We start from the raw sequence: 23839 nt of genomic DNA, 5'->3' as shown, positions 1-23839 counted from the left end.
GTTGGGTGTGGTGTGTGTGTGGTATATGGTGGGGTGTGTGGTGTGGGCGTGGTGTGTGTTGGGGGTGTGTGTGTTGGGTATGTGGTGTTGGTGTGTGGGTGTAAGGGGTGTGTGTGGGGTGTGGTGTGTGTTGGGGTGTGTGTGTGTGTAGTGTGTGGGTGTCACAGCCTGGTTTCTGTGGTGGCTGTCCCTGTCCTGTGGTTGGGGGTGGGCTGGCATCAGGAGGTGATGTGGCCTGGGGCCGCCATAGTGATGAGAAAGGGTTGTTCAGGGGCTCTGGCTGGGACCAGAGAAGAAGGCAGTTTGCAGCCTACCTGAGCCGTTGCCTGAGAAAGGACCAAATCAGAGGGCCCTGTAGGTGATGGGGAGAGCGGGGGTGGGGGCAGGCTGGGTCAGGGCGGAGGGATGGTGAGCCATAGCAGGTGTGTGAGCGCAGCAGTACCCTCTGGTGTGGATAGGGTGGGCTGAATCCAGCACTGGGATTCCTTGGCCCCCTGTGGCACCAAAGGCTACAGGAGTGGGGCTGGGGGGTGGGGGAAACCAGCTGTGACTGTCTCTCTCTGATGAAAACAGCAGCAGGTAACGGTAATATTTTATTACCTGTTCTTCCCACACTGGGGCAGGGGCATCCCCTGTGCCACTAGTGGGGATGGGGAAAAGGCCTGACAGGAGCGGCGGTGGTGCAGGTGGAACTGGAGCCAGGGGCCATGGAGAACATAACGCTTATCCTGCCAGCCAAGGACAAGAGGAGGTGCATTTAGTAATAGGACCGTGGGCAGAGGTCCTGGGCCTGCAGCTGTGGGGCCTGGCCTCCCTGCCCGTCCGCGGCCTTGGCCCAAGTTCTAAGGCCACCCAGGAATCTGAGGGACGCGGGAGGGGAAGTCATGGAGCCCTGTGGGGCAGCGTGTACCCTGCTCCCAGCATAGCCTGGCCACGCTGTTCTCCCAGGGTAACATCTCTGTCCCAGCATCCCAGGGCCAACACCAACCTCCTGCAGCTCACGGTCCTGCCTCCCCCGGCCCTCCAACACCAGCCCTAAGCCAACTGCCCAGCAATACTCTGGCCGTCACCCCCGCAGCCTGCAGAGGCCACGGTCGGTCCCCTGACCTTCCTGAGCCATGGATGCCATCAGTCTAGTGCCCCGGGTATCCAGGAGAGCCTTCCCACCCTCATGGCCTGGGCACCCTGACAGAGAGGGGCTCAGGGCTGTTAAGCCCTCTTCCGCCACCTGCCAGGGGCCCCAATTGTCCTTTTTCAACGGGCACCCCTGTTCCTGCAGCCCCCTCCTGTACCAAGCTCCGCCTGGGCTCTGCAACACAGCAGTGACTCAGAGAGCCTCATCCCTGCCTTCAGGGAGCCCACACTTCGCTGGGGAATGACAGTGCATCTCACCACTGACTTCAGCACACCCAGGCCTGACTGTAGGGGCCAAACCCTCTCCTTAGGCCTTGTCAACTGCTGAGGCTGGATTCCCTCCAGCTGCCATGTGCCAGCTCCCATCCTCCGGCACCCCCTACAGGTGGCCCTGTGAACACAGGCTCCCCGGGGCTGGGTCTTGGGACCTTCCTCATGTCTCAACTACACAGGTTCCTGAATCACATGTCGCCTCGAGGCACAAGCTCCCCGATTCTCTGATCCTCTGATACCTACAGGATGTCCAACAGTTCCATTCCCAGAGATGGTATGGGACTCCACAAGTTATGGGGGTCAGTCCCACGGGGCTGCACCCATGTCAGATGCCACCTATACTTCTGGCAAGCAGGCTAATAAATTGCGAGTTCCCACGACACCCACTTCAGGTTTGGTAATTTGCTGGAACAGCTCACAGAACTCCAGAAAATGCTCACAGCCAAATGGAGGAGGCGCAAAGGGCAAGGTATGGGGCGGGCCGTGAAGCTTCCATGCCTTTTCCAGGCATGCCACTCTCCCAGCGCCTCCATATTTTCCCCTAAACCCCATTTTTTTTTTTTTTTTTTTGAGACAGGGTCTTACTCTGTTGCCCAGGCTGGAGCGCAGTGGTACAATCACGGCTCACTGCAGCCTACACCTCCTGAGCTCAGGTGATCCTCCCACCTCAGCCTCCCACGCAGCTGGACTACAGGCGTGCACCACCAAGCCCGGCTATTTTTTTGTTGTTTGTATTGAGACGGGGTTTCCCCGTGTTGCCCAGGCTGGTCTCAAACTCCTGGGCTCAAGTGATCCGCCCGCTTTGACCTCCCAAAGTGCTAGGATTACAGGCATGAGCCACCGTGCCTGGCTGACTGCCTATTTTTCGGCTTAGGTTCTATGAAGAATGTGTATCAGTGTGATGAAACACTTTGTAGATCTTAAAGGGAGCAGACTGGGAGGGGGAGGGGGGCCAGCCTGCCCAGACTTCCTGGACTCTGGGTAGCATTCCTTCCTCCAGGGTATGGGCAGGACCCTCCTGGAATGAGGGTCTTCAAGGGAGCAGGCAGAGAGTGACCTTTGCCAGCTTTGTGGCTTTTTTTTTTTAGGGGAGAAGGGCTCCAGTTTCTCTGACCTGCCTTGGAGAAGAGGAATTCTGGTTTCTATGGTTTCCAGGGGAGAAAGGGGCTAGAGGCAGGAGGGCAGGATAAGGTCGGAGAGACTGGATTCTGAGCTTTCCAATGCCCTGCTCAAAGCGCTGGGCAGGCCAAGGCCCCATACTTGAGGGCGGGGTGAGTTTCTGTGTTCTGAGCCCCAACCGTCTCATTTGCATATATGTGATTGATTAAATCATTGGCCGCTGGTGATTGAGCTCAATGTCTAACCAAGAACCATGAACAAACACCAAATACTCTTCACACTCCCTTATCCCCAGCCCTCAGGGTCTGCCCAAGACCCCAAACTGCCTCCCACGTAGCCAATTTTTCATCTGCCCTGTCCGGGTGGCTTAGGTGGCTTCGCCTGTAGTTTTCTTTCAGCGAACTCCTCTTCATGTCTCAAAACCCTTGCTAGCAGCCCCCTCATCTGGGGAGCCTGTCTTGCAGGGGCCCTGCCTGTGAGTTCCCACCCACTGGGGACGGGGGTGTCCCAGTCCACTTCCAACTCCCTCAGACTGGGGCCCCTTTGAGGGTGAGGCCTGGACCCAGAGTCTTAAGCCCTCATCCTCCAAGGTCAGGCCCTGTCTCTTGCAAACGTTCCCAACTATCCACCTTTTGGGCCAGCTCCAGTGGTGGAAACTTTCCGGCCTCCAGGCGCTTGTTTTGGAAAGTTCCTGGGGGAGCTGCCCCGGCCTGCCCGCTGGGTTCCCACGCTCCCTTATCAGCGCGCATGAGGGGGGCGCCCTGCAGTGCAGGCCTCATTCCTCCCCTGCCTCGGCCCTGCCCGCCTGTGCATCCCCTCCCCTTTCCAGCGAACAGCCTCCCCATTCGGCCCACTCCTGCCAAGCCCTCCTGCTGCAGGTGGGGAAACAGGCCAAACAGGCCCCATCCTTGTGAGTCCCGTGGGGACAGAGTGACTTTGTCCCCCGAGATGGATGGGAGCGGACATGCGGAGCCAGGGGTTGGGACTGCCTGGTAGGGGCTGCTGCCCACGAAGGGGGAGTAGGTGGCAGCGTGGCTCCGAGGAGATTCTGGCTTTGGAGTTCTGGCCCTCTGCCTGTTTCCCCTGCAGTGTCTCTGACCCAGACCTCCTACCCCCCGGAGGCCCAGCTTCCCTGCCCAGCTCCACCCCCTGGCTGGTGGCTGGGCTCATGTGCAGCCTCATTGTCCTCTTGTAAAGGGGGAATAGGCAGCCATGAGCCCCTGGGGGCTGCGGAGCGAGCGAGGTGAACCTATACGCGCCGCGCTCGTGGACGCCTGGCCACTTCCGCCAGACGGGGACCCGATGGCCACGGTGGCTCTGGGTTGTCGGGCCTCGAACCGGGGTCTCCAGACGTTGGGCCCCTCCCCCCCAGCGCGGGAGAGGCGGGGAAGGGGGCGGGGCGGGGGAGGGGCCGCAGCGCTTTTCTCCGGAGGTCGCGCGCCCGAGAGCCCGCGCTGTCCACCGCCGCTGCCTGAGTCGACTCTGCGCCGGTGAGTGCGGTTCGGGGCGGGGACGGCCTCCGTGGGGACCCAGGCTGGCTTGGCCCGGCCGCTTAGAGTCCCCGCTGACCCCCTGCTCACCCCGGGCCCCCAGCCCGCCGCGATGGAGGCCGCCGCCCAGTTCTTCGTCGAGAGCCCGGACGTGGTCTATGGCCCCGAGGCCATCGAGGCGCAATACGAGTACCGGACGACGCGCGTCAGCCGCGAGGGTGGCGTTCTCAAGGTGGACCGGGGGCTGGGGAAGGAGGCGTGCTGGGGAGAGTGGGGCGGCGCGGGGAGAAGGGCACGGGACCCGGAGTTCACTGCGCGGTCTGTCTTCAGGTGCACCCCACGTCCACGCGCTTCACCTTCCGGACCGCCCGGCAGGTGCCCCGGCTCGGGGTCATGCTTGTCGGCTGGGGCGGGAACAACGGCTCCACACTCACCGCCGCGGTGCTGGCCAACCGACTGCGTCTGTCCTGGCCCACGCGCAGCGGCCGCAAGGTGGGGGCGGGAGGGGCGTGGTGGGTAGGGAGGCTTGGTGGGGGTCCTTGCGGGCCGGGGCGGAAGCCTGCAGGGGGCGGGGCTCTGCGGGACCGGGGGGGCTGTAGGGGGCGGGGTTCTGCGGGGCGGCGGGCTGCAGGGGCGAGGGACCTGCCCGGGGCTGGAGGCCTGTAGTGGGCGAGGGACCTGCAGGGGCGAAGCTCTGTGGGGCGGGAGGGCTTGCAGGGGGCGGGGCCTGGCTGCAGGCGGACCCCGGGGAGGGGTTTCGCGAGGTAGCGGGGGCTCCTCGGGAGTCTTACAGGGCGGAGCTTAAGGTGCCGGAGGTCTCGTGGGAGGGGCCTGGGGGCAGCGGCTTCCGTCCTGGCTGGGAGTCTGGAACTGAAAAATGCCCGAAAGTGGGGCAGGGCTTGAGAGCCTAGGTGGGGCCCAGGCCGGGTCGCGGCCCCTTCGCCACTCCCACCCGTCACCTCACCGTGTCTGCTGCCCCCCAGGAGGCCAACTACTACGGCTCGCTGACTCAGGCGGGCACCGTGAGCCTGGGCCTGGACGCCGAGGGCCAGGAGGTGTTCGTCCCCTTCAGCGCGCTGCTGCCCATGGTGGCGCCCAACGACCTCGTGTTCGATGGTGGGCAGAGCCCTGGGCCGGGGTGGGGCGGGATGGGAGATGGGGTCTGGAGGGGCCCAGGATCCGGGCAGGGTCGAGTGTGAGGGTCCCCCCAGGCTGGGACATCTCGTCGCTGAACCTGGCCGAGGCGATGCGGCGCGCGAAGGTGCTGGATTGGGGGCTGCAGGAGCAACTGTGGCCGCACATGGAGGCCCTGCGGCCCCGGCCTTCTGTTTACATCCCCGAATTCATCGCGGCCAACCAGAGCGCGCGCGCGGACAACCTCATCCCAGGCTCGCGTGCGCAGCAGGTGCTGTCCCATCCCGCATCCCTTGCTCCCTGCCACTTGTTCTTCGCCACTTGGTTCCCCCTTTTTGCCCCACCCTGCGAATCCAGGCCTCACTTGACACCCGGGGAACTGAGTGGCCCAGGCCTCTTTGAGTCCGAGAGCATGTACAACCAACTTCCCTACACCCTCCATCCTCCCCACACCCTCTCCATCCAACCCACAGCTGGAGCAGATCCGCAGGGACATCCGAGACTTCCGGTCTAGCGCGGGGCTGGACAAAGTCATCGTGCTGTGGACGGCGAACACGGAGCGCTTCTGTGAGGTGATTCCAGGCCTCAACGACACAGCCGAGAACCTGCTGCGTACCATTGAGGTGGGCGCACGCCCGGGTGGAGCAGGTCAGGCAGGGCCAGTCCCAAACACAGCTCTGTGCTGACTGCCCGCCTTGCCCACAGCTTGGTCTGGAGGTGTCGCCCTCCACGCTCTTCGCTGTGGCCAGCATCCTGGAGGGCTGTGCCTTCCTCAATGGGTCCCCGCAGAACACCCTGGTGCCTGGAGCCCTTGAGCTCGCGTGGCAGCGCCGGGTTTTTGTGGGCGGAGATGACTTCAAGTCAGGCCAGACCAAAGTCAAGTCCGTGCTCGTGGACTTCCTCATTGGCTCCGGCCTCAAGGTGCGTGGGCCTAGGGGGCTGCCGAGTGCAGGAAGGGGGCTTGGGCCGCAAGCACCTGGCCTGTGGGGCCGCAGGGCCTGCAGCTGCTGGGGCTTCCCTTGTACCCACAGACCATGTCCATCGTGAGTTACAACCACCTGGGCAACAACGATGGGGAGAACCTGTCGGCGCCATTGCAGTTCCGCTCTAAGGAGGTGTCCAAGAGCAACGTGGTGGATGACATGGTGCAGAGCAACCCAGTGCTCTATACACCCGGCGAGGAGCCTGACCACTGCGTGCGTGGGGCGCGGGCGCGGGCGCGGGGTTGCCCGGCGAGGGGTGGCAGGGACCCGGGCAAACTCCTGCTGCACTCCAGGTGGTCATCAAGTATGTGCCGTACGTGGGAGACAGCAAGCGCGCGCTGGATGAGTATACCTCGGAGCTGATGCTGGGCGGAACCAACACACTGGTGCTGCATAACACGTGCGAGGTGCGGCGCGGCTTCAGGGGCTGCTATGGGAGGCAGGGCTTGGCCACCGCCCCCATCTGACCCACCCGCCCCGCAGGACTCGCTGCTGGCCGCACCCATCATGCTGGACCTGGCGCTGCTGACTGAGCTGTGCCAGCGCGTGAGCTTCTGCACTGACATGGACCCCGAGCCGCAGACCTTTCACCCCGTGCTGTCTCTGCTCAGCTTCCTCTTCAAGGCGCCACTGGTGCCGCCGGGCAGCCCGGTGGTCAATGCGCTTTTCCGTCAGCGCAGCTGCATCGAGAACATCCTCAGGTGCACCCCAGCCTCCAGGTTCCCGCCCGGGGCCCAGATACCCCCTGGCTAAGCTATGCACAGGGCTTGGGGGGCTGTAGGCGCAGGGATACCCCCCCTTCTGCCTGTGGGGTGTCTGGCTCTGCTAAGCTGTGTGGCCTCTCCAGGGCCTGCGTGGGGCTCCCGCCACAGAACCACATGCTCCTGGAGCACAAGATGGAGCGCCCAGGGCCCGGCCTCAAGCGAGTCGGACCCGTGGCTGCCACCTACCCTGTGTTGAACAAGAAAGGGCCGGTACCCACTACCACCAATGGCTGCACCGGTGATGCCAATGGGCATCATCTGCAAGTGGAGGAGCCCCCGATGCCCACCACCTGAGGCCCTGGTCACACAGTTTCCCGGTTCTTCCTCCCCGCTGCCCCCCAGGACCCTACCTTGAAGGCCCTCACAAAGACAATAAAGGCGCTGCCACTTTTAGCCCTCCTTCCACCTGGGGTTCTTGGGGCCTGTGACCTGACTCTGCCTCTCTCTACTTCCCTGACTGTTGAGCGCCCAGCTTCAGTCCCACCCCCTCTGCCCATGGTCATCACCCCAACTCCCAGGGAGAGCCCAGAACCTGGAGCCTTGCTCTGCCCCCAGTTCTCAAAGGTGGGGCTAGATGGGGGCGGGGGCGGAACAAGACCACAGGGTGGAGGGTGTGGTGGCAGAAGGCCAAAAAGGGAATCTGAGACAAGCTACCAAAAACCAAAACCAGCTTCCATTTATTGACGGGCCCCACCCCTTGACGTCCTGGGGAGAGGGGCCCCCCAAAGAGCCTTTCTCTCTGGGACAAAATACAAATGGCAGGAAGGGTCCATACAGAAAAGAACGTCTCTGAGGTCCTTGCGTTTTTAATAAAATGGTAAGAGTCTTTCGTGTGGGGCCTCCCAGCTGGGCAAGCCTTGATTGGCCAGGAGTCCAGGTGCCCGAGGTGTGACCTCAGCCCCTCGCCCTGAGCAGGGGCGCTGGGCAGAAGCCTAGGCCCGCAGAGAGGCCCGGGGCTGCCACCCCATCACACGCTCATGGTCATCCCTGGCGAGTACTGCGGAGAGAGGAGGGGGCAGCGCGCAGGGGCCGAGTTCAGCTCCGGAAGAGGCTGGGGCCCGCCCCCAGGGACAATGGGGGACAAGGCAGGGCTGGGTCCTGGGCAGACATGGGGTGGGGACAGGAGGGAACGGGGGAGGGGCGATGCATGGGAAGGCCGCCCTGGGGCGCGGGTCCCGAGGTGGGGGCGGATGGGATCGGGACGGTGAAATAGGAGCGGGAGGTGGTGGGGGGGGGGTGGGGAGAGGTTGAGGAGACGGGAAGGATGCCGCGGCCGCCCCCCCACCTGGCCCGCCGCGGTCACGGTCTTGCTCTGGCCCCCCGGCCGCCCCGCCGGGGCCTGCCCGCCAGGCCCCTCCGGCCCGACGCCGCCGCGGGGGGGGAGTCGACGCAGTCGCTTACGCTTTCGCTCGGGAACGGGTGCAGGAAGGTCCCGGCGGCCGCCATCTCGCCGTCGTCCCGCGGGGTGCCCGGGGCGTTGCTCAGGCCGGCCACGGCGCCGGGAGAGCTCTGGGGGCGGCTGCGGTCAGCGCGCAACTCCCTGCCCCGCCCCCTCCCCGCCGCCCCCCCGGATCCCACCCCCGGCAGGAGCGCTGCCTCCTTACCTTCGGCAACCCGTCCATGTCGCCCGAGCCTACAGACACGGACAGACACGGGCACCGGCTCAGACGTGCTGGCGCCAGGCCCCCCGGCCTCCAGGGGCCGACGACCCTCGCGAGCTTCCCCTGCCGCCGCGCCCCCACCCCGCACAGCCCGCCAGGAACCCCGGGACTGAGGCCAGGTGGAGGGTTGGGCCTGGGGCGGGGAGGGGCGGTCAGTGCATCCTCTGGTTTGGTCGCTGGATCCCCCTCCAGCTCTGGGCAGCCCCTGTCACTGAGCGGCCCCCGGGGGTCTCAGGATCCCCCTCCAGCTCTGGGCAGCCCGTCACTGAGCGGCCCCCGGGGGTCTCAGGACGCCACTAGACGCCTCCACCCGGCAGGCGGGCTGACGGTGGGGGGAGGCAGCCAGGGAGCGCACGGACCCGGAAGGCAACGTGGGCGGGAGCAGGGACGCCCACTCACCCAGGGATCCGTTCACGTGGTGAGGCTCCATCGCGCTCATGGCGGCCATGGGGCCCTCCGGGCCAGGGCCGAGCGGGAACTGCGGGCATGGGGACAGCGTGGGACTCAGGCCACCCATTCCCCAAGTGGGGTCACCGCCTCGAGAAGCACCCCCGCAAGCCCCCACTCACATTAGCCCTGCCGGCGCCCGGCCCGATGGAGTTCATTATAGTGTACATGTTTTCGCTGGAGTTGGTAGAATCTGGGGGAGACCAGGAGGGTGCCAGGTGTGACAGGGTTTCCCCCAAGCACACCCACCCTCGCACACCCCGCCTCTGCCTAGGCCATACCTCCAGGGCTAGGCATGATGGGTGTTCCAGGGGGCCCACCTCCTCCTGGGGGTCCCTGCACACAGGAGACAGGAACCGTGAGAAATGGCCCCTCATCTGCCATCCCACAGCCCCTGCCCAGGGGTGACCCAGCTTTGCTCAGACTTACCGTGTAGCTGCCAGGGGATGAGGAGGAGTAGGGGATCTGGGGACAGGGGCAGCTGTGAGCGGTCAGCCAGGTGGCTCACCTAGCGCCCCTCCCACCCCGCCCCAGGCCTGCCCACCCAGCCAAAGGCTCACCGAGTTTCCACTGGGGCTGGCCCACGGGCCACGAACTCCTGGGCCCCTGGAAGAGACCGTGGATGACAGACTCTGGGGCTAGTCCATGTGGATCACAACCCTCACCACACACCCCCCACACCCTGCTCCACTGTATCCCCAGACAGACCACAGAGCAGCAGATGTTGCTGGAAAAGTGGCCACCATGAGCTGCCAGGTTCCAATCCCAACCCATCACTGGCCCCAGGGGACTAACTGCTACTTCAAGTCTCAGTTTCCCCTCAACAGTGGCCATGAAATAAACAATATCCAAGGCTGTCCTGAGGATTCAGGGCCTGCCCCAGCTGACCCAGCCATGAAGCTGGTGGTGGCCTGTGAACTGCACACTCCTAGGGTCCCCAAGGTCTTACATGTTCATGGCAGGCAGGCCTGGGCCGGCAAGGGAGTTGGGTGGGGGTCGCATGCCGCCTCCATAGCTCTGCGGAAGCAAAGGGGCTGTTAGGGGCAGACCGGGGACAGCCCGAAGGCCCCACCCACCAGGGCTCCACTCTTACCTGGGGCCCCACGCTGGCCATGCCACGAGGAGGCGTCACCCTCTGCATTGGGCCGCCCATGCTCGGATGCCCTGGGGTGGGGCAGAAGTAAGGGGACTTGGACCTGGACCATTCCCCAGTGTGGACAGTGGGGAGGCAGCAAGGTCGGGGCTCTGAGAGCTGGAATTCTGATTGATGGCAGGATAGGGGCTGGAGCTTCCCTACTCACCCTGGGCTCGTGGGGAGGGCTCCATGGCGCCAGGGAGGAGGGGCTGGGAGCCGGGGAGGCCTGCGGGAGGCTGCGGAGGGGGTGCGGCGGCATTGAGTGTAGGGTGCTCCCTCCCCGGCCCAGCTCCTGCCCCCCCTCCCCTCATCCCTTTCTCACCTGACTCGGCATCCGCAGGGTGGGCCGGGGGCCCCCTGGGAAGCGCGGTGACATGAAGGGCTGGAAGAGGTGGGTGGGGATCAGCACCTCCCCTCACCCTCTGGTCCCCAAAGCTACACCATTCCTGCTATGCTGGGGCCCCCAACCTGGGGAGCCCCCTCCTCCAGAACCAGCCAGCAAAGCCTGGTCGGCTGGCGCCAGCCAGGACATCATGGCGTGAGGGGGCGGCGCTGGGGCGGGGGGATGTGTGTGTGTGAGGGGCAGGCACCACAGCTCCTTACCTGACTGTGAAGCCCCATTATGGGGGCATTGGGGTTGTGGGGGGACGGGTGGGAGCCGGGGGGGCCCTAGGAGGACAGAACCAGGTGGGTTGGGGGGAGTGAGGCCCTACTGGGTTTGGCTGAGGAGGGGAGGTGCTCCATGGAGGCAGAGGGGTGGGCCAGCCTACGGGACAGGGACCCTGTGGGAAGGCTTCAGGGCAGGACTCAGGCACCAGTGGTCACCAAGACCACTGGGGCCACTGCATCCCCAAGCACGCTGTGCGCACACATGTGCAGGCCAGGCGCACAGACATCCACCCTCCACTGCACTCGGGCCCTCCCTCACTGGCTCCTGAAAGGCCCACCTGGGCACACCTGCGGCACAGAGGACCCTCCCACCCAACTCCAGCCTGCCGGCCTCATGATCTCTTCCCACGTGGGAACCCCTACCCTCAAACGCATGTTCAGCCACAGTTGGGGGCCAGTGGATTCCAGCCGGGGTCATACCTGGAAGAAGCCAGCAGCCATGGGGCCTGCGGCCATTGCGTCACCTGGGGCCATACTCCCCATCACAGGGCTGGGGGCGGCTGCTGCGCTCTGTAGGGGTGCAGGAAACCCAGAGGGCCAGGTCAGGACACTTGGACATTTCCTACCTGGGGTGTGCCCCCTCCTGTCTGCAGGTGGCTGGCCCCATGGGACAGCGAGCTGGCATTGGTCAGTGAGCACACTGGGGTTGTCAGCCTGAGGATCTGTGGGTCTGAAGACCCTGTAGGACCCAAGACCCAGTGTTGCCCTCTCTCACAGACCTGCTCCCCACTCCAGACCCATCCCAACTGGCCCTGCATCGTCCTGGCTGGCAGGGCAGCTCAGCTGGGTCCCCAACTCTACTCAGGACACCCCAAATAAACATACACACAAATATACCGGCAGTTTCAAGAGCCTCCCTGAAGGCTCTACCTTAGAGCAGGTGTAGACCCCTGCCCCACCCCACCCTTCGTCCAGGAGGGAGGGGGAAAAGCAGGATTCTGGGGTGGGGTCCCCATCCCCCAGCCTCTCAGATAGAGAAGGGGACAAGACAGGGTGCTGGAGAGGGGGCTTCCTGTATCTGCCAGAAATTCTGGTGGCAGCGCAGACCTGGCCGGGGACCAGGTTCTAGACCTGTCTGCTATGGGGCCTACAGGGTCTGGCAGGGGGAAGGTGGGAAGGGGGATGTGAAGTGGGGAGGGAGGCCCGGTCTATGAGGGCAGAGGGACACCTCTGGGGACAGGGAGGGGAGAACTTCTCTCCTGGCCCGTCTGTATGGTCCAGGCCAAGCCCCAAACCCCAAAAAGAACGGGATGGGCTCTCTCTGGGGTTGGCCCAAGCCAGCACACAGGGACACTCAGGTGTTTGTGGCATGAACTACAGCCACTTGGGCTCAGAGAGGTTGAGCACTCTGCCTGCAGTCACACAGCGTTTCCTGCCCTCAGAGACTGCTGCAAGGGGCCCCCTGCCTAGAGGAGGGTCCCTGGAGAAATCCTCCCTCCCCCTGTGGGGCTGCGGGCTGGCCCCTTCCTGCCCCTTCTCTGAGGTTAGCCTCAAGCCTCCCGCCAGGGTCCTAAGCTGGGGGAGGGGGTGGAGGTGGGAGCCCCCTAAGCCCACCGTGACGGAGAGCACTCCCAAGGCCCAGAACAAATCCTTCGAAAGCCCTCGTGCCCTAGGGGGCCACTCCTGTGCCACTTTCTCGGTTCCAAACTGCAAGGTCCCCTCTGGGCTCTGGCCCCCACCCCGTCCCCTCCCGTAAACACAATGGCCTGGAGCAGCTGCGCTCCCAGGCGGCCCCTCCGGTCCACTCCCGGAGGGTGGGGAGGGGGCACCTTTGAGCCCTGTGTCTATCTACCCTGCAGGGAGGGCAACCCCCTCTCGGGCCACGGCGGGTGCCTGAGCGTTTCCTAGTCGGGGACGCTCCACCGCACCCCCCCGCCCCCTGCGCCCTGCAGCTTCCCAACTCTAGGCCCTGAGCAGTTAATCCCGGGCGACGCGCCCTCTCCGGCGGTTGGCCCGGGCCAGACCCCCTACGTCAATCATCCCTGAAGAGGAGCCGGCCCGGCCCGCGTTGCCATGGCGATGGGCTGGGCGCTCCGGCGTTTCCTGGAGACGCCAAGGTCGGCAGGCAGCCGGGGAGGGGCGGACAGAGCCCCGCCGCCCCGCCCCCGCTTCGGAGGGCGAGAGAAAGGCGCGAGAGGAAGGGGCCGCCTCCATGCAGGTTCGGCGGGCAAGGCGCCCCGAGTTAGAGCGAGAGCAACGGAGGCGACGGCCCGGCATGGCGAGTCCCCGCGGGGATTCGGTCACCCCAGGGCTTGGGCGGCCTCCGCCCTGGGCCCTGCGGTCTACGCTCTGCGCCGGCGCTGCCATGGTAACCGCTGCGCGCCTGGGAAGCGCGTTCACGCCGACTCGCCAGCTCCGCCCTCCTGGCCCGGCGGGGGGCGCCCAGAGAGGATGCTAGACCCAGACGGCAGGGATGGGGGCAGAGTCGCCCAAGTCCACAGCTCCAGACACCCCCGGGGCCCCAGATCTAGCGGGACTAGGACAAGGGGACCACACACGAGTAGTGGGACACCATTGGGGGTGAACAGCAGTGACGCCAGGAGGGCTTCAGCGTGCCCAGCTCTCATGCAGAGTGCTGGAGGTATCTTCAGAGACATGGGCGCCCCACCCCTCGGGCCGCCTCTGCCTTGCTGGGGCCTGAGCTCCGCCGCACAGGGGACAAGGGGGTGGGCGGGACTGGCGCCCCCCAGACGCCCACCGGCAGAGCCCGCACCTCCCCCTCAGACCCAACAGAGGGGGCCAGGTGGCCCAGCGCAGAGGATGCAGGGAAGGGCTGCCATCTGCTGCCCCATGACAACAGGAGGCTGCCATCCCCTGGTGTTAGCCAGGCAGCCTCCACTCCAGGCCGGCCTCTGACCTTTTCCAACCCAGAGGGAAAATGACAGCAGAGAGGGAGTGGGCAGCTCTAGGTACCCGGCAAGGTCAGAAAGTGTCCCAGTGCCTGGCCCATCAGGCACCCCGACCTGGGCTCCCCGCTCAGAGGAGCAGCAGTGGCCCCCAACGCACACACGGCAGAGGAGGGGGAAGGCAGTGAGTTTCCCCCATCTCCACGCAGGCTCACATGAGAGGCGGGGAAATGGCACCCCCCAGTGCCCCGATGGGGGTGGGAGGGCTGTGGGGATCCTCAGAAGCGTGGTGCAGTGGAAAGAGCTTTCCCTTACTCTGTGAGTGACCCTGGACCAAGTGGAGGGTGGAGGGACCCCCAGAAGTGGCCAAGAGCCTGAGTGGCAGCTGCAGCTCTGCCTGTTAACCCCAAACTGCCACCATCCCCAGCCCTCCTCTGGCTGTGCAGCCCCCTACCCCACCTCCCCAGCCACAGGCCCAGCAGACCTCCCTCCCTGGAGCCCCTGAGTCCCTGGGGCCAGGACTCACATAGTCCTGGAAGGCCTTGGCCTCGCCGGAGTGCTCGCAGGCCTCTCTTCGGTCAGGCGCCGCGCAGTACAGGTCCCAGAAGACGCTGTGGGCCGCAGGGGAAGATGGTTGCTCCACGTGCCTCCCTCAACCCCCTTCCACAGCCCACCCACAGCAGCCCAGCACGTACCACCACCAAGAGTGCAGGAACCCGGGGGGCTCCCCCAGCGTGATGTTCTTCTCCCATCGGATCTGCAGGGAGAGGAAGGTGGTGAGGGGGTGGCCCTACCTGACCCTGCCCCACCACGCAGCAGGGTGCCCAGAGAACATCTGGGCAGGGAGGGAGTGGGGAGGGAAGGGTAACGGTGGGCACAGGGTCCCAGGATGTGTGGCAGGTTCCGGCTGGGCATATGGACCAGATGCCTGGATGCCAGCCCAAGGCCCAGACCCTGCGGAGCCCTCAGTTCCCAGGGCCATCAGAGCGACAACGCGGGCCCACGCCCTGGATCCCCAGTGGAATTGGAGGAGGACCCCCCGGGTGTGGGTGAGGAGGGAGGGCCAGGCTGGAGGCGGCGGCTTACCTCAGACAGGAAGGTCTGGGCTGACTTCTGGGCACCGATGTGCAGCAAGTACTCATAGACATACAGCGCCAACCTGCGGGGGCGAGGCAGCCCAGGGGGCTCAGGCTCTCCAAGGCAAGGGCCCACCCCAAAGCCCTTCCATCATCTCTCAGGAGGGCGGGTGGAAAGGTGGCCTCCCCACCAGCTGCTCAGCAGGGACAGCTCATAGTTATCCATCTACGTCCTGCAGGCCCCTCCCAGGCATCCCTGACCGCCAATTCCGGGCCGAATTCAGCTGTGTTCCGCGCTCCCTCAAGGACCAAGTCCTGGCCCTGTCCTGCCAACACTGAGACTCCAGAGAGGCCTCAGCGCTGGGGAGGTCTCCTCCATAGAGGAGTGTCATTCCTGAGTGTGTGCGGGGTGGGGACGACCACTGGGCACCCTGGGCCGTGTAGTGTGCTCAGGGCCCACCTCCAAACTCATCCCCAGTCTCCCCGGCCCAGGAAGGAAGGAGGGAAGGGGCCCTCCGCCCCACATCCCCCGCAGTCCCTGGACCCCATCTCTTCCTTGGGGAAGAGATGCCCATCCACCATGGTGGCTTCGACCCTTTCTGCAGACCGTCCCCAGACAGGGCAGTGCTGAGCCTGGGGCAGTGTCTGGGGAATGGAGGTGGGGGGCCAGGGGAGGTAGGGCCCGCAGTGCCATGTCTGCAGTGGTGCCGCCCTACCCAAACGCCCACAGGGCTCTGCGCGAGTCCCCAGCCTGCCAGGGACCCCTGGACTCACCCTCTCAACCAATGCGCACCCCAAGAGCTTGGACCTGGGCCACCCTCACCCAGCCAGGTGGCTCCAGCACGGCCCTCAGCAGGTCACAGGGGGAGGCCGGACTGTCCACCCCACTCCAGTCCAGCTGCCACACCAGAGAGCAGAGGACAAACCCCCTATCCAAAGGGTCGCCCAGTCCTGTGGCACCAGCCCTTCTGGACCTCCCTAGAACTGAGCTGCTCCCCGCTCAGAGCTCTTGTACTGCCCAGCTAGGGACCCACGAGAGTCTGCTGGGGGTTGGGGGACTCTTAGATTCAAGACGGTACCAGAGGGCCAGCCTGAGGCTGAGCCCTAGAGGCGAGAAGCAGGCAGGCGTGGGGGCCCTTCCAGCGCCTCCAGCTCAGCTGCACCGCCCTCTCTGGCTGCCGGCCCCATCCTAAAATAACCTTCCTTTGACTCACGCTCTGCTCCCTCCCAGCCAGGCTGCTCCAATCCCAGCACCCACCACCCATCAGGCCCCCCAGGTCCCTTTCAGATTTCCAGTCCTCCTGTTCCTGCCCCGGCGCCTAGAGAACACGGGGACTTCCTGCCCCACCTGGTCCTCACGGGCACTGCCCTTGCCCCAAATCTCATCCTGCCTCCCTTCCTTCATTCATTCACTTCTTCATTAGTTCCTCTAGCATCCACGAAGTGCCTTTTGTGCAGTGCACACACCCAGCCCGTCCTGGAGGCCACGTTCTTGAGGGGAGAGACAGAGATAGGCAATACCTGTCAAGAGAGGTGAGCTCTGTGGCAGCTTAGAAGGTGCTGAGGCTACCGAAAGGCAAGTGGGGTGACATCAGGGAGGGGAGGCAGTCCAGGGTAGAGTGCACCAGGCTCACACTGCACCACATGAGCTGTGAAGGCCACCCCAGGGGCAGGGATGGGGCAGGACACCCAGCGCCCAGTGGTCACCCCTGCATCATCGCAGCACTCTTGGAGAGAGAGCCCCCAGCCCAGGTCCTGCTAGATCCTGACCTCACACCCCTCCAGTCTCCCACACCTGCTCTTCCTCCACTTTTCTAGCCCCGCGGCCTGCAGGCCCGCCTGTCTAGCTCACTTCTGTGGCACCCTGGCCCATCTAGAGGCTTCTGAGCTTTTCCCTGTGGCTAGTAGCTGACAGGCCTGCGTCCATCAGTAGAAGGGGAGCACACAAGGCCAGGGTGGGCAGGTTCAAGGGGCAGACCGACCAGCCTGGGGAGCCCAGTGCCAACCCACCTGCCAGGTGTTCCCACCCCAGCCACTTAGGGGTCAGAGCAGGGGGCATGAAAGGCCAGAGTGGGGTAAGACAGAGTTGCAGGAAGGCTGGTGAGCTGCCCCGGGAGGGCGGGGGCAGCGGGAGGTCCTGCCAAGGCTGCATTCTGGGTACCCCACACCCAGGGCACGGCTGTCCAAAAGGCCCAGGGGGACTCCTGAAGGAGGGAGCTGCCAAGGGTTCTACGTGCCTTCCTTGTCTCCTGTTCCTCGACTGTCCCCATAAGTGCCTAACCCAGGAGGTGGCCCCCCAGAGCCCACCTCGCCCTCTCCTGCTATCCTCCCCTGCCCCCCCTCCGGCTACCAGCTATGTCCTCTCCTCTGCTCTCCCTGTGCGGCCGCCCGTCCTGTTTTGATGACGCCTTCAAATAGAGGCTGTCCAGAGGGTGCTATGGCCTGACCGTCCCCAAACCTGGGATTCCCTGTCCACTTGACATCTAGAGGCCCAGCCTCGACACCCTGAGCCCCCACCCGTTCCCCATTCTCCCCTCTCCCTGCTCAGAGACTGTCAGCTTGGCCTTTACATACACATCCTGTCCAAGGAGCCTCTGGTGGCGTGCGCGCAGGAGTGCACCTGTGTGAGATCCACCCAGCTGTCCCCAAACATCACTGCATTTAAAAAAACACTGAAGGAAATCTCTCTCCTGATTCGGGCCCCTCTCCCCACCTCCACTGTACACCTGGGCCAGGCCACCCACCGTCTCCCACCTGGATTACGACAGAGTGCCCTCCAGGTGCTGCTCCCCCCACCTCCATGTTCCTTGTTCAAACCCTCCTGTGCCGCCCCCCACCCTGACCCACACACTGGCTGCCCTGTCACCCCAGGGCCTCTGCGCACTGTTTCCCTGCCTGGGGCACTTCCACCCAGAGACTCCAGTATCACCTACTGGGGCTTCACTGTCACATGGAAGCCCCCACCCTGTTCCGTCTCCTCCATCTGAGAGTCTCTGTCTTGGGCCCCGATGGAATGTGTCTTGACGTGGGGCGGGGACTTGGAGTCTGCTCACTGCAACGCCCTCAGAATGGAGCTGGGCATCCTGGGCCCCAGTCACCCCAGTGAATGAACAAACTGGCCCGGGGACCCCCTCCTGGGATGCCGGGAGGATTAGGTGAGCCATGGGGTAAGCACTGATGAAGGTCAGCAGCTATTCTGTCCACACTGAGGATTTGGGAGTTTATCCTGGGAGCGATGGGAGGCCAGAGGAAGTTTTCGGTTTTGCTGCTTTCCCTTCCACGTTGGTCCTTTTATTTTAAACAGGATTCAGTCTCCAGGGAAGAACTGTGGGTTGTTATTGTTTTGGGTGAAAAGTTTTGAAGCCTGGCTGTTTGGCCAGGGAGTTTTGGGACCTACAAGGTCCTCCCCTCCCAGAGGACTGCTCCGGGGGTGAGGTCTGGGGGCGCCACCGGTTGGGGCCCTGAGCTCAGTTATAGGAAAGGGCTCTGGATGCAAATCACCCATGCCCCCTGCCCCTCAACGGGCACCTGCCCTGGGCCGGCATAACCTCTCAGGGCCTGTCGCCTATGAGGGCTCCCTGTGCCACACAGGCAGGTGGCCAGAAAGGAACATGGGGAGGCACCCGGAAAAGCAGCAGGCAGCTCTCCCTGCAGAAGGAACACAAGACTCGGAGGACATGGGGCGCCTGGACCTGGAGCGAGCATGAGGCTGCGCAGGGAAGCAGAGCCAGGATGAGGTGCTAGCGCCTGGTGGCCTGAAAATGTACCACAGCTACCACCGTAATGACACGAGTTACCATAATTACCCAGAATGGCCGCAATGGATGCTCCCTGCTCAGCACCCTCCTGGACACAGACGCTGCTGGGACAGGAGACACCTGCCACTCACAGCTTTGTGTCACCGTGCCATCCGTCACTAGGTCTCACTGCTGTCCCCAAAGGGACCCTCCAACCCTTGCCGTCTTCCCTCCCCTCTGCCAACCCTAAAGGCCAGGCCTCTGGCAGCTTCTTGGCAAAGTGGTGGCCTCTCCTGACTGCCCTCCACACCTGCCCCTCATAGCCATTTCCAGCCAGGGCCCAAAATGACCACATCCAGTCATGAATCCCATCCCTGGCTTACCTGCCAGGCTGATGAACAAGCCACCGGCATCCATGTGCCAGCTCAAAATCAAGCATGGGAGAAACCCACAAGCTGCCAGGCAACACCAACCATGGCTGTGATTCATGGACCTCTTCTCAACCTGCCTGGCAACACTCGAGTGCTGAAGGATATACACACGCCCCTCTTCTTGCAAGTGGCCCACTCAGACCCCAGCCTCCCTCAGCCCACTCTGCTGCCCCCGCACTCCGCAGTCACTGCCATCTGCTGCGAGCCCCCGAGGGCAGGCACCCACCAGGTACTCGGTCCCTTTCTGGAGCCAGCTGGCCGAGACCTAGCGTGAGCCGGGGAGGCCTGTAGGCTCCAAGGGCAGCCAGAAGGGGCTCAGGATTGGGGCCAGAGAGAGAAGGAAGGACAGACAGCACCTCATTTTTAGGAGGCATGAGGCTCATTGCAGGAAGAAAAGTGCAGTGCTGGAGAGTCGAGGTTTGGAGCAGTGTAACCTCTTCACCCCATTTCGCAGAGAAGGAAACCAAGGCCCAGAGGCAGGAAGTGGCTCGCCCGAGGCGGATACTTCCTGAGAGCCAAGTGACTGCCCCAGCAGGTGCTCTGCCTATGGGCTCCCACCCAGTCCTTGCGAAAATCCTGAAAGATGGGTCGTCCACATTTCAGATGAGGAAATTGAGGCCTAGGGCTGCCTCTGAGAGCTCATCTGTGCCAGAGAAGCTGAGTTCTCGTCAGGTGGCTTCCTCTCCAGGGCCGTAGTGTCCCTTTCGTTGGAATGGGGGGATGCAGCCATCTGGCGTTTTCCAGGCTTTCTTTCATAGAGGAACCTCACCTCCAAACCAACACTTACACGAGACCCTCTCAGTGAAATGGAAGCATGCAGGCTGGCTCTGGCCAAAGATGGGCCCTGCAGCCTCCCCACTGGCAGCTGAGGGACTTCCGAGAGCCTTGAGTCCCAAGGCCCATGTCCCCAAAGCACCTCTGCTGGGCAGGTTGGGGAGTGGGAGGACAGTATGGGAAGGAGGCCAGGAATGCAGCTAACCCCCTCACCCTACCACCCCCAGCTCAAACCTATGAAATCTCTTCCTTCTTACTTGGGTCCAGGCTGCCATCAGCTCTTTCACTGTTTTTCTTTTTTGTTCTTCTTTTTGAGATGGAGTCTTGCCCTGTCACCCAGGTTGGAGGGCAGTGGCGCGATCTCAGCTCACTGCAACCTCTACCTCCTAGGTCCAAGCCATCCTTTCACCTCAGCCTCCAGAGTAGCTGGGATTACAGGCACCCGCCATCACGCCCGGCTAATTTTTGTATTTTTAGTAGAGACGGGGTTTCATCATGTTGGCCAGGCTGGTCTCGAACTCCTGACCTCAAATGATCCGCCCACCCAAAGTGCTAGGATGATTATAGGCGTGAGCCACCACGCCCGGCCTCCCCAACTCTCTTTCAGACAACTGTGTCCACATCCCCAGGGACTCCCAGCCTCTGTTCTTGACCCCATAAGCCCCACTCCACCTGGGAGCCAGAGCGCACTTCTGCACACACAACCAACTGTGGCCTATCTGGCACTCTTGCAGGCTGCCTCTTCCTCCACCTGGGCCCAGCCCCAGCAGCTTTTCCTGGTCCCACCTCAGGGCCTTTGCACTTGCTGTGCCCTCCACCTGACATCCCCTCACCCTTCACTATCTATCATCCACTTTGCTTTCTCCTGGTAACTGGATACCTGCCTCCCTGCTGGGGTGGGAGCTTCTTCAGGGCCACCGACCCTGCCATCCCGACCAGAGCCTGCCTTCCCGACTGCCACACCCTGGGACACCCAGGGCAGATATGCTGAACCAGTGAACAATCCCGATTCCCACTGGGTGGGTGGTTGCCTCCAGAGCCAGCAGCTGGCTGGAGACACACAGGAGACAGACCAGGGGTCCAGGGGTGACCATGGCAGACACCTGCTTCCAACCTGAGCAGGAGCCAGAGGCCAGTTTCAAAAAGTCTTTGGGCTTAAGGGTGCTTGGAAACGGAGCTCATCTTCCTAACTGCACACAGGCAAGGGAGTCATTTGCCTACCACCTTCTGGCCAGAAGAGCCTCTTCTCCAAAATGACCCAGAGGCTGGGCAGAGGGGACAGTCATCTTTGTGGAGGGGTGGGGCATCCCAAGTCAGCCTAGACAGAAGAGGCAGGATGGGGGACACTCAGCCAACGTCCAGGGCTCCTCTCCAGCACCCAGACATTCAAGTCCTCACTCCTGGCCTGGCCTCAAGGCAGGTCCTCATGGGACCCCTCCCTGCTGACCCAGCCTCCTCTCTGCTTGGGTGGCCAGTTCCACACCCCAGACCACTCCAGGTGGCTCAACTTCGAGGATCCTGCAAGTCCCCCAACAGCTATGACAAGACTCCCCTCCTCCTGGGCACTTTTTTTTTTTTTTTTTTTTTTGAGACGGAATCTGGCTCTGTCACCAGGCTGGAGTGCAGTGGCATGATCTCGGCTCACTGCAACCTCTGCGCCACGGGTTCAAGCGATTCTCCTGCCTCAGCCTCCGGAGTAGCTGGGACTACAGGCACCCACGCCCAGCTAATTTTTGTATTTTTAGTAGAGAGGGGGTTTCACCATGTTGGCCAGGATGGTCTCGATCTCCTGGCCTCGTGATCCTCCCACCTCGGCCTCCCAAAGTGCTGGGATTACAGGTGTGAGCCACCGCGCCCGGCCTCTGGGCACTTTTAACAACACTGCAAACTGCCACATGCCCTTCCTGCGGGACGGTCACAGCCCCAAGCACCTTTCAAATGCTCTCCACTCGGAGAGCACACTTGGCTGCCTCCCCACCCCGAGAAACCTCAGCCCCACACCGAGAGACCTCAGCCCCACCACGACCCTTCCTCCATCCGTACGGTGGAACCTGCCCCTGCCAGCTTCAGAGCGCCTGGTACCCACGGTCTGGAGCCACGCCCAGAACAAGAGGGCCCCTCAGTGTGCACTCTTCGATGGTATCAAGAGAGGGGCTCCGTCGTCCCTACCGGCCCCTGGACTGTGAACCATGCGGCTTCTCCAGGGGCCCCACACAGCTGCTGGGGCCAGGGCAGACAGGTGGCCGCGCGCCCCTCCAGCCGCTCTCCAGCTCTTCACCAGGCGCCTGGGGTCTCCGAGCCGACACTCTCGTTCGTCCCGGAAAACTTCCCCGACCTCGATCCCCGTGCTTCCGCAGCCTCGCGCACCCACGTCTCGGGGAGGCCTCGCGACCCCGGAGTCCCGCTCGGGGATCTCGCGCGCCCCCTCAAATCTCGCGCCCTCGGGTTTCGCGCGCCCCCGCCAATCTCGCGACCCCGGGAGCCGCTCGGGTCTCGCCCGTCCACTCCCGTCTAGCGCCCCTCAGGTCGCTCGCCACCCCTCAACTCCGGCGACCCCTTGGGGTCTCGCGCGCCTCCCGCCAATCTCGTGCCCCTCGGGGGTCGCGCGCCCCCGCCAATCTCGCGACCCCTCGAGCGCGCTCGGGCTCCGCGCTCCCCGCCGCCTGCGCCCACGTGCCCCGTGCGGTGCCCGCCCGCGCCGGAGCCCACGGAAGAGCGCGGACGCCGAGCCCCGGCCCCGGCCCCGGCCCCGCACTCACTTCTCGCGGGCCTGGCTGTCGGAGGGCACGGCCGAACCCTTGCCCCCCTTGGCGTACATGCTGCTTCGCGCCGCCGCCGCCGGGGCCCACACCTGTCAGGCGGCGCCGCGGGCCGCGCTCGCCGTCGCCATAGCTACCCCGCGCCCCCGGCCTCACCGCCCCGAGCCCCGGGCGGGCACGGCGGGCATCGTCCGCGCGGGGGAGCTCCAGACGGCCGCGGCGGCGGCGGCAGCGGCGGCTCCAGCTCCGGCCCCGGCCGCAGGGTGGCTTTTTTTCCTCCCTTTCCTCCGCGCGGGCTGTTCCGGGAAACGCGCGCTCCCCTCCTCCCGCCGCGCGCGCCCCCGCCCGCTGCCTCTCCACCGCCCGCGGGCGCCGCTCTTAAAGGGGCAATGGCGGGCGCGCGGGTGGGTCCCGCCGCCGGGACCGCGGGCGGAGCGCGCACGCGCAGTGCCCGCCGCGGGGGGTAGGGGCGCGGCTACACACTCGGGGGTCAGGATCCGGGACGGCCACCCAGGGACTCACAGCTGATCGCGGCTGCACACGCGTGCGCGCACACACACGTTCACTCACCTCAAATGGAGCCAGCCACCCACATTGTTGTACACTCTGCCACACACATTCGCAGCGACACTCAACATAGCGCTCTACACAGCAAAAGTGTACCCCGCTGCTGGAACGACTGCGGATAGCCCCATAAAGCCTCAGGCAGTGACACTGGGTGTCTCACCCCGCAGAGCTACCCACACAGCACAGGTGGGAACCACCGCACACACAGCCCGCCCAGCGACACACATACACTGCCACACACCCAGCTCACAGTGGCCGTCTTGGAACAACTAAACACAGGCCACCGCACACAGGCACCCAGCCTCACGCAGACGCACGCTTATGCAAGGCCATGCCACAGCTTCCAACAGCCGTGGACAGAGCCCACGGAGTTAACTCACAGTCACCCTGGGGCGCACTATCGCGGCCTCCTGAGAACCACACCCTACCCAGCTCCACAATCACAGGGCCTGCGGACACTCAGCCTCCCGCCCAAAGTCACACAGCACAGACATAACCCAGGCACACAGACACAAAGCTCCTATAGTACCCAGGCTGTGGGAGCCACCCGGCACCACCCCCAAGTAACACCCGGTGACAATACTAGGTGCTGGGTGACTGCTCTTTGGGCTTCTCAGCCTCGGTGCTGTGAGCTGTAAATGGGGCGTATCCCACCTTTGTCTGCGGGAGTCAGGGTGCAGGCAGTGGGTGCCCTTTTCCCCTTCTAGGGCCCTTCATCCCCCCACTAGGGGTGTTCAGAGAGGGTGGGGGCGAATACTGAGGCAGGGACCCCCGCAGGGTAGGGGTGCCCGGGTACCAGTGGGTCGTGTGTGGACGGGCAGGGTAGGGGAAGGCGGTGCG

At 64.1% G+C, this 23839-nt stretch overlaps 2 protein-coding genes across 33 annotated transcripts; one reads left to right on the top strand and one right to left on the bottom strand.

Moving 5' to 3' along the window:
* The first annotated feature begins 3924 nt into the window (after positions 1-3924).
* Positions 3925-7296, top strand: ISYNA1 (inositol-3-phosphate synthase 1). The gene is made up of 11 exons (XM_055236463.2): positions 3925-4016; positions 4120-4248; positions 4347-4508; positions 5000-5132; positions 5228-5421; positions 5624-5773; positions 5856-6071; positions 6182-6346; positions 6427-6540; positions 6617-6834; positions 6981-7296. Exons 2-11 carry the CDS (start codon positions 4129-4131, stop codon positions 7189-7191), a joined length of 1683 nt encoding a protein of 560 aa, XP_055092438.1. The 5' UTR covers positions 3925-4016; positions 4120-4128; the 3' UTR covers positions 7192-7296.
* Positions 7297-7548: 252 nt separating this feature from the next.
* On the bottom strand, positions 7549-22811 carry SSBP4 (single stranded DNA binding protein 4). Of its 32 annotated transcripts, none has more exons than XM_055236474.2 (18): positions 22433-22809; positions 14742-14814; positions 14351-14412; positions 14182-14266; positions 11230-11319; positions 10744-10809; positions 10463-10522; positions 10307-10376; positions 10093-10169; positions 9955-10022; positions 9566-9611; positions 9435-9470; positions 9287-9341; positions 9128-9198; positions 8958-9036; positions 8502-8530; positions 8299-8406; positions 7549-7894 (listed from the first exon to the last, which is right to left on the bottom strand). In XM_055236474.2, exons 1-18 carry the CDS (start codon positions 22489-22491, stop codon positions 7865-7867), a joined length of 1164 nt encoding a protein of 387 aa, XP_055092449.1. In that variant the 5' UTR covers positions 22492-22809; the 3' UTR covers positions 7549-7864. The 32 variants fall into 32 exon arrangements, with proteins under 32 accessions (XP_055092449.1, XP_055092448.1, XP_063472469.1 ...); XM_055236473.2 differs by having other exon boundaries at positions 10099-10169; positions 22433-22799; XM_063616399.1 differs by lacking the exon at positions 10463-10522 and having other exon boundaries at positions 22433-22810.
* Positions 22812-23839: the final 1028 nt, after the last annotated feature.

This window comes from Symphalangus syndactylus, chromosome 13, assembly GCF_028878055.3.
Source record: "Symphalangus syndactylus isolate Jambi chromosome 13, NHGRI_mSymSyn1-v2.1_pri, whole genome shotgun sequence".
NCBI lineage: Eukaryota > Metazoa > Chordata > Mammalia > Primates > Hylobatidae > Symphalangus > Symphalangus syndactylus.
Note: the sequence above shows the minus strand (reverse complement) of the source record. Positions and strands in the feature narration are given on the sequence as shown.

What these genes read in the sequence shown, in the direction of transcription:
- ISYNA1 (XM_055236463.2), top strand. Translation starts at nt 4,129, where the DNA reads ATGGAGGCCGCCGCCCAGTTCTTCGTCGAGAGCCCGGACGTGGTCTAT. An exon ending in CAGGCTCGCGTGCGCAGCAG is followed by an intron (nt 5,422 to 5,623) that starts GTGCTGTCCCAT and finishes TCCAACCCACAG; the next exon opens with CTGGAGCAGATCCGCAGGGA. An exon ending in ACCTGCTGCGTACCATTGAG is followed by an intron (nt 5,774 to 5,855) that starts GTGGGCGCACGC and finishes CCTTGCCCACAG; the next exon opens with CTTGGTCTGGAGGTGTCGCC.
- SSBP4 (XM_055236469.2), bottom strand. Translation starts at nt 22,491, where the DNA reads ATGTACGCCAAGGGGGGCAAGGGTTCGGCCGTGCCCTCCGACAGCCAG. An exon ending in GGCCTGCCTGCCATGAACAT is followed by an intron (nt 9,612 to 9,954) that starts GTAAGACCTTGG and finishes GGTCTCTTCCAG; the next exon opens with GGGCCCAGGAGTTCGTGGCC. An exon ending in ACATGGACGGGTTGCCGAAG is followed by an intron (nt 8,407 to 8,501) that starts GTAAGGAGGCAG and finishes AGCCGCCCCCAG; the next exon opens with AGCTCTCCCGGCGCCGTGGC.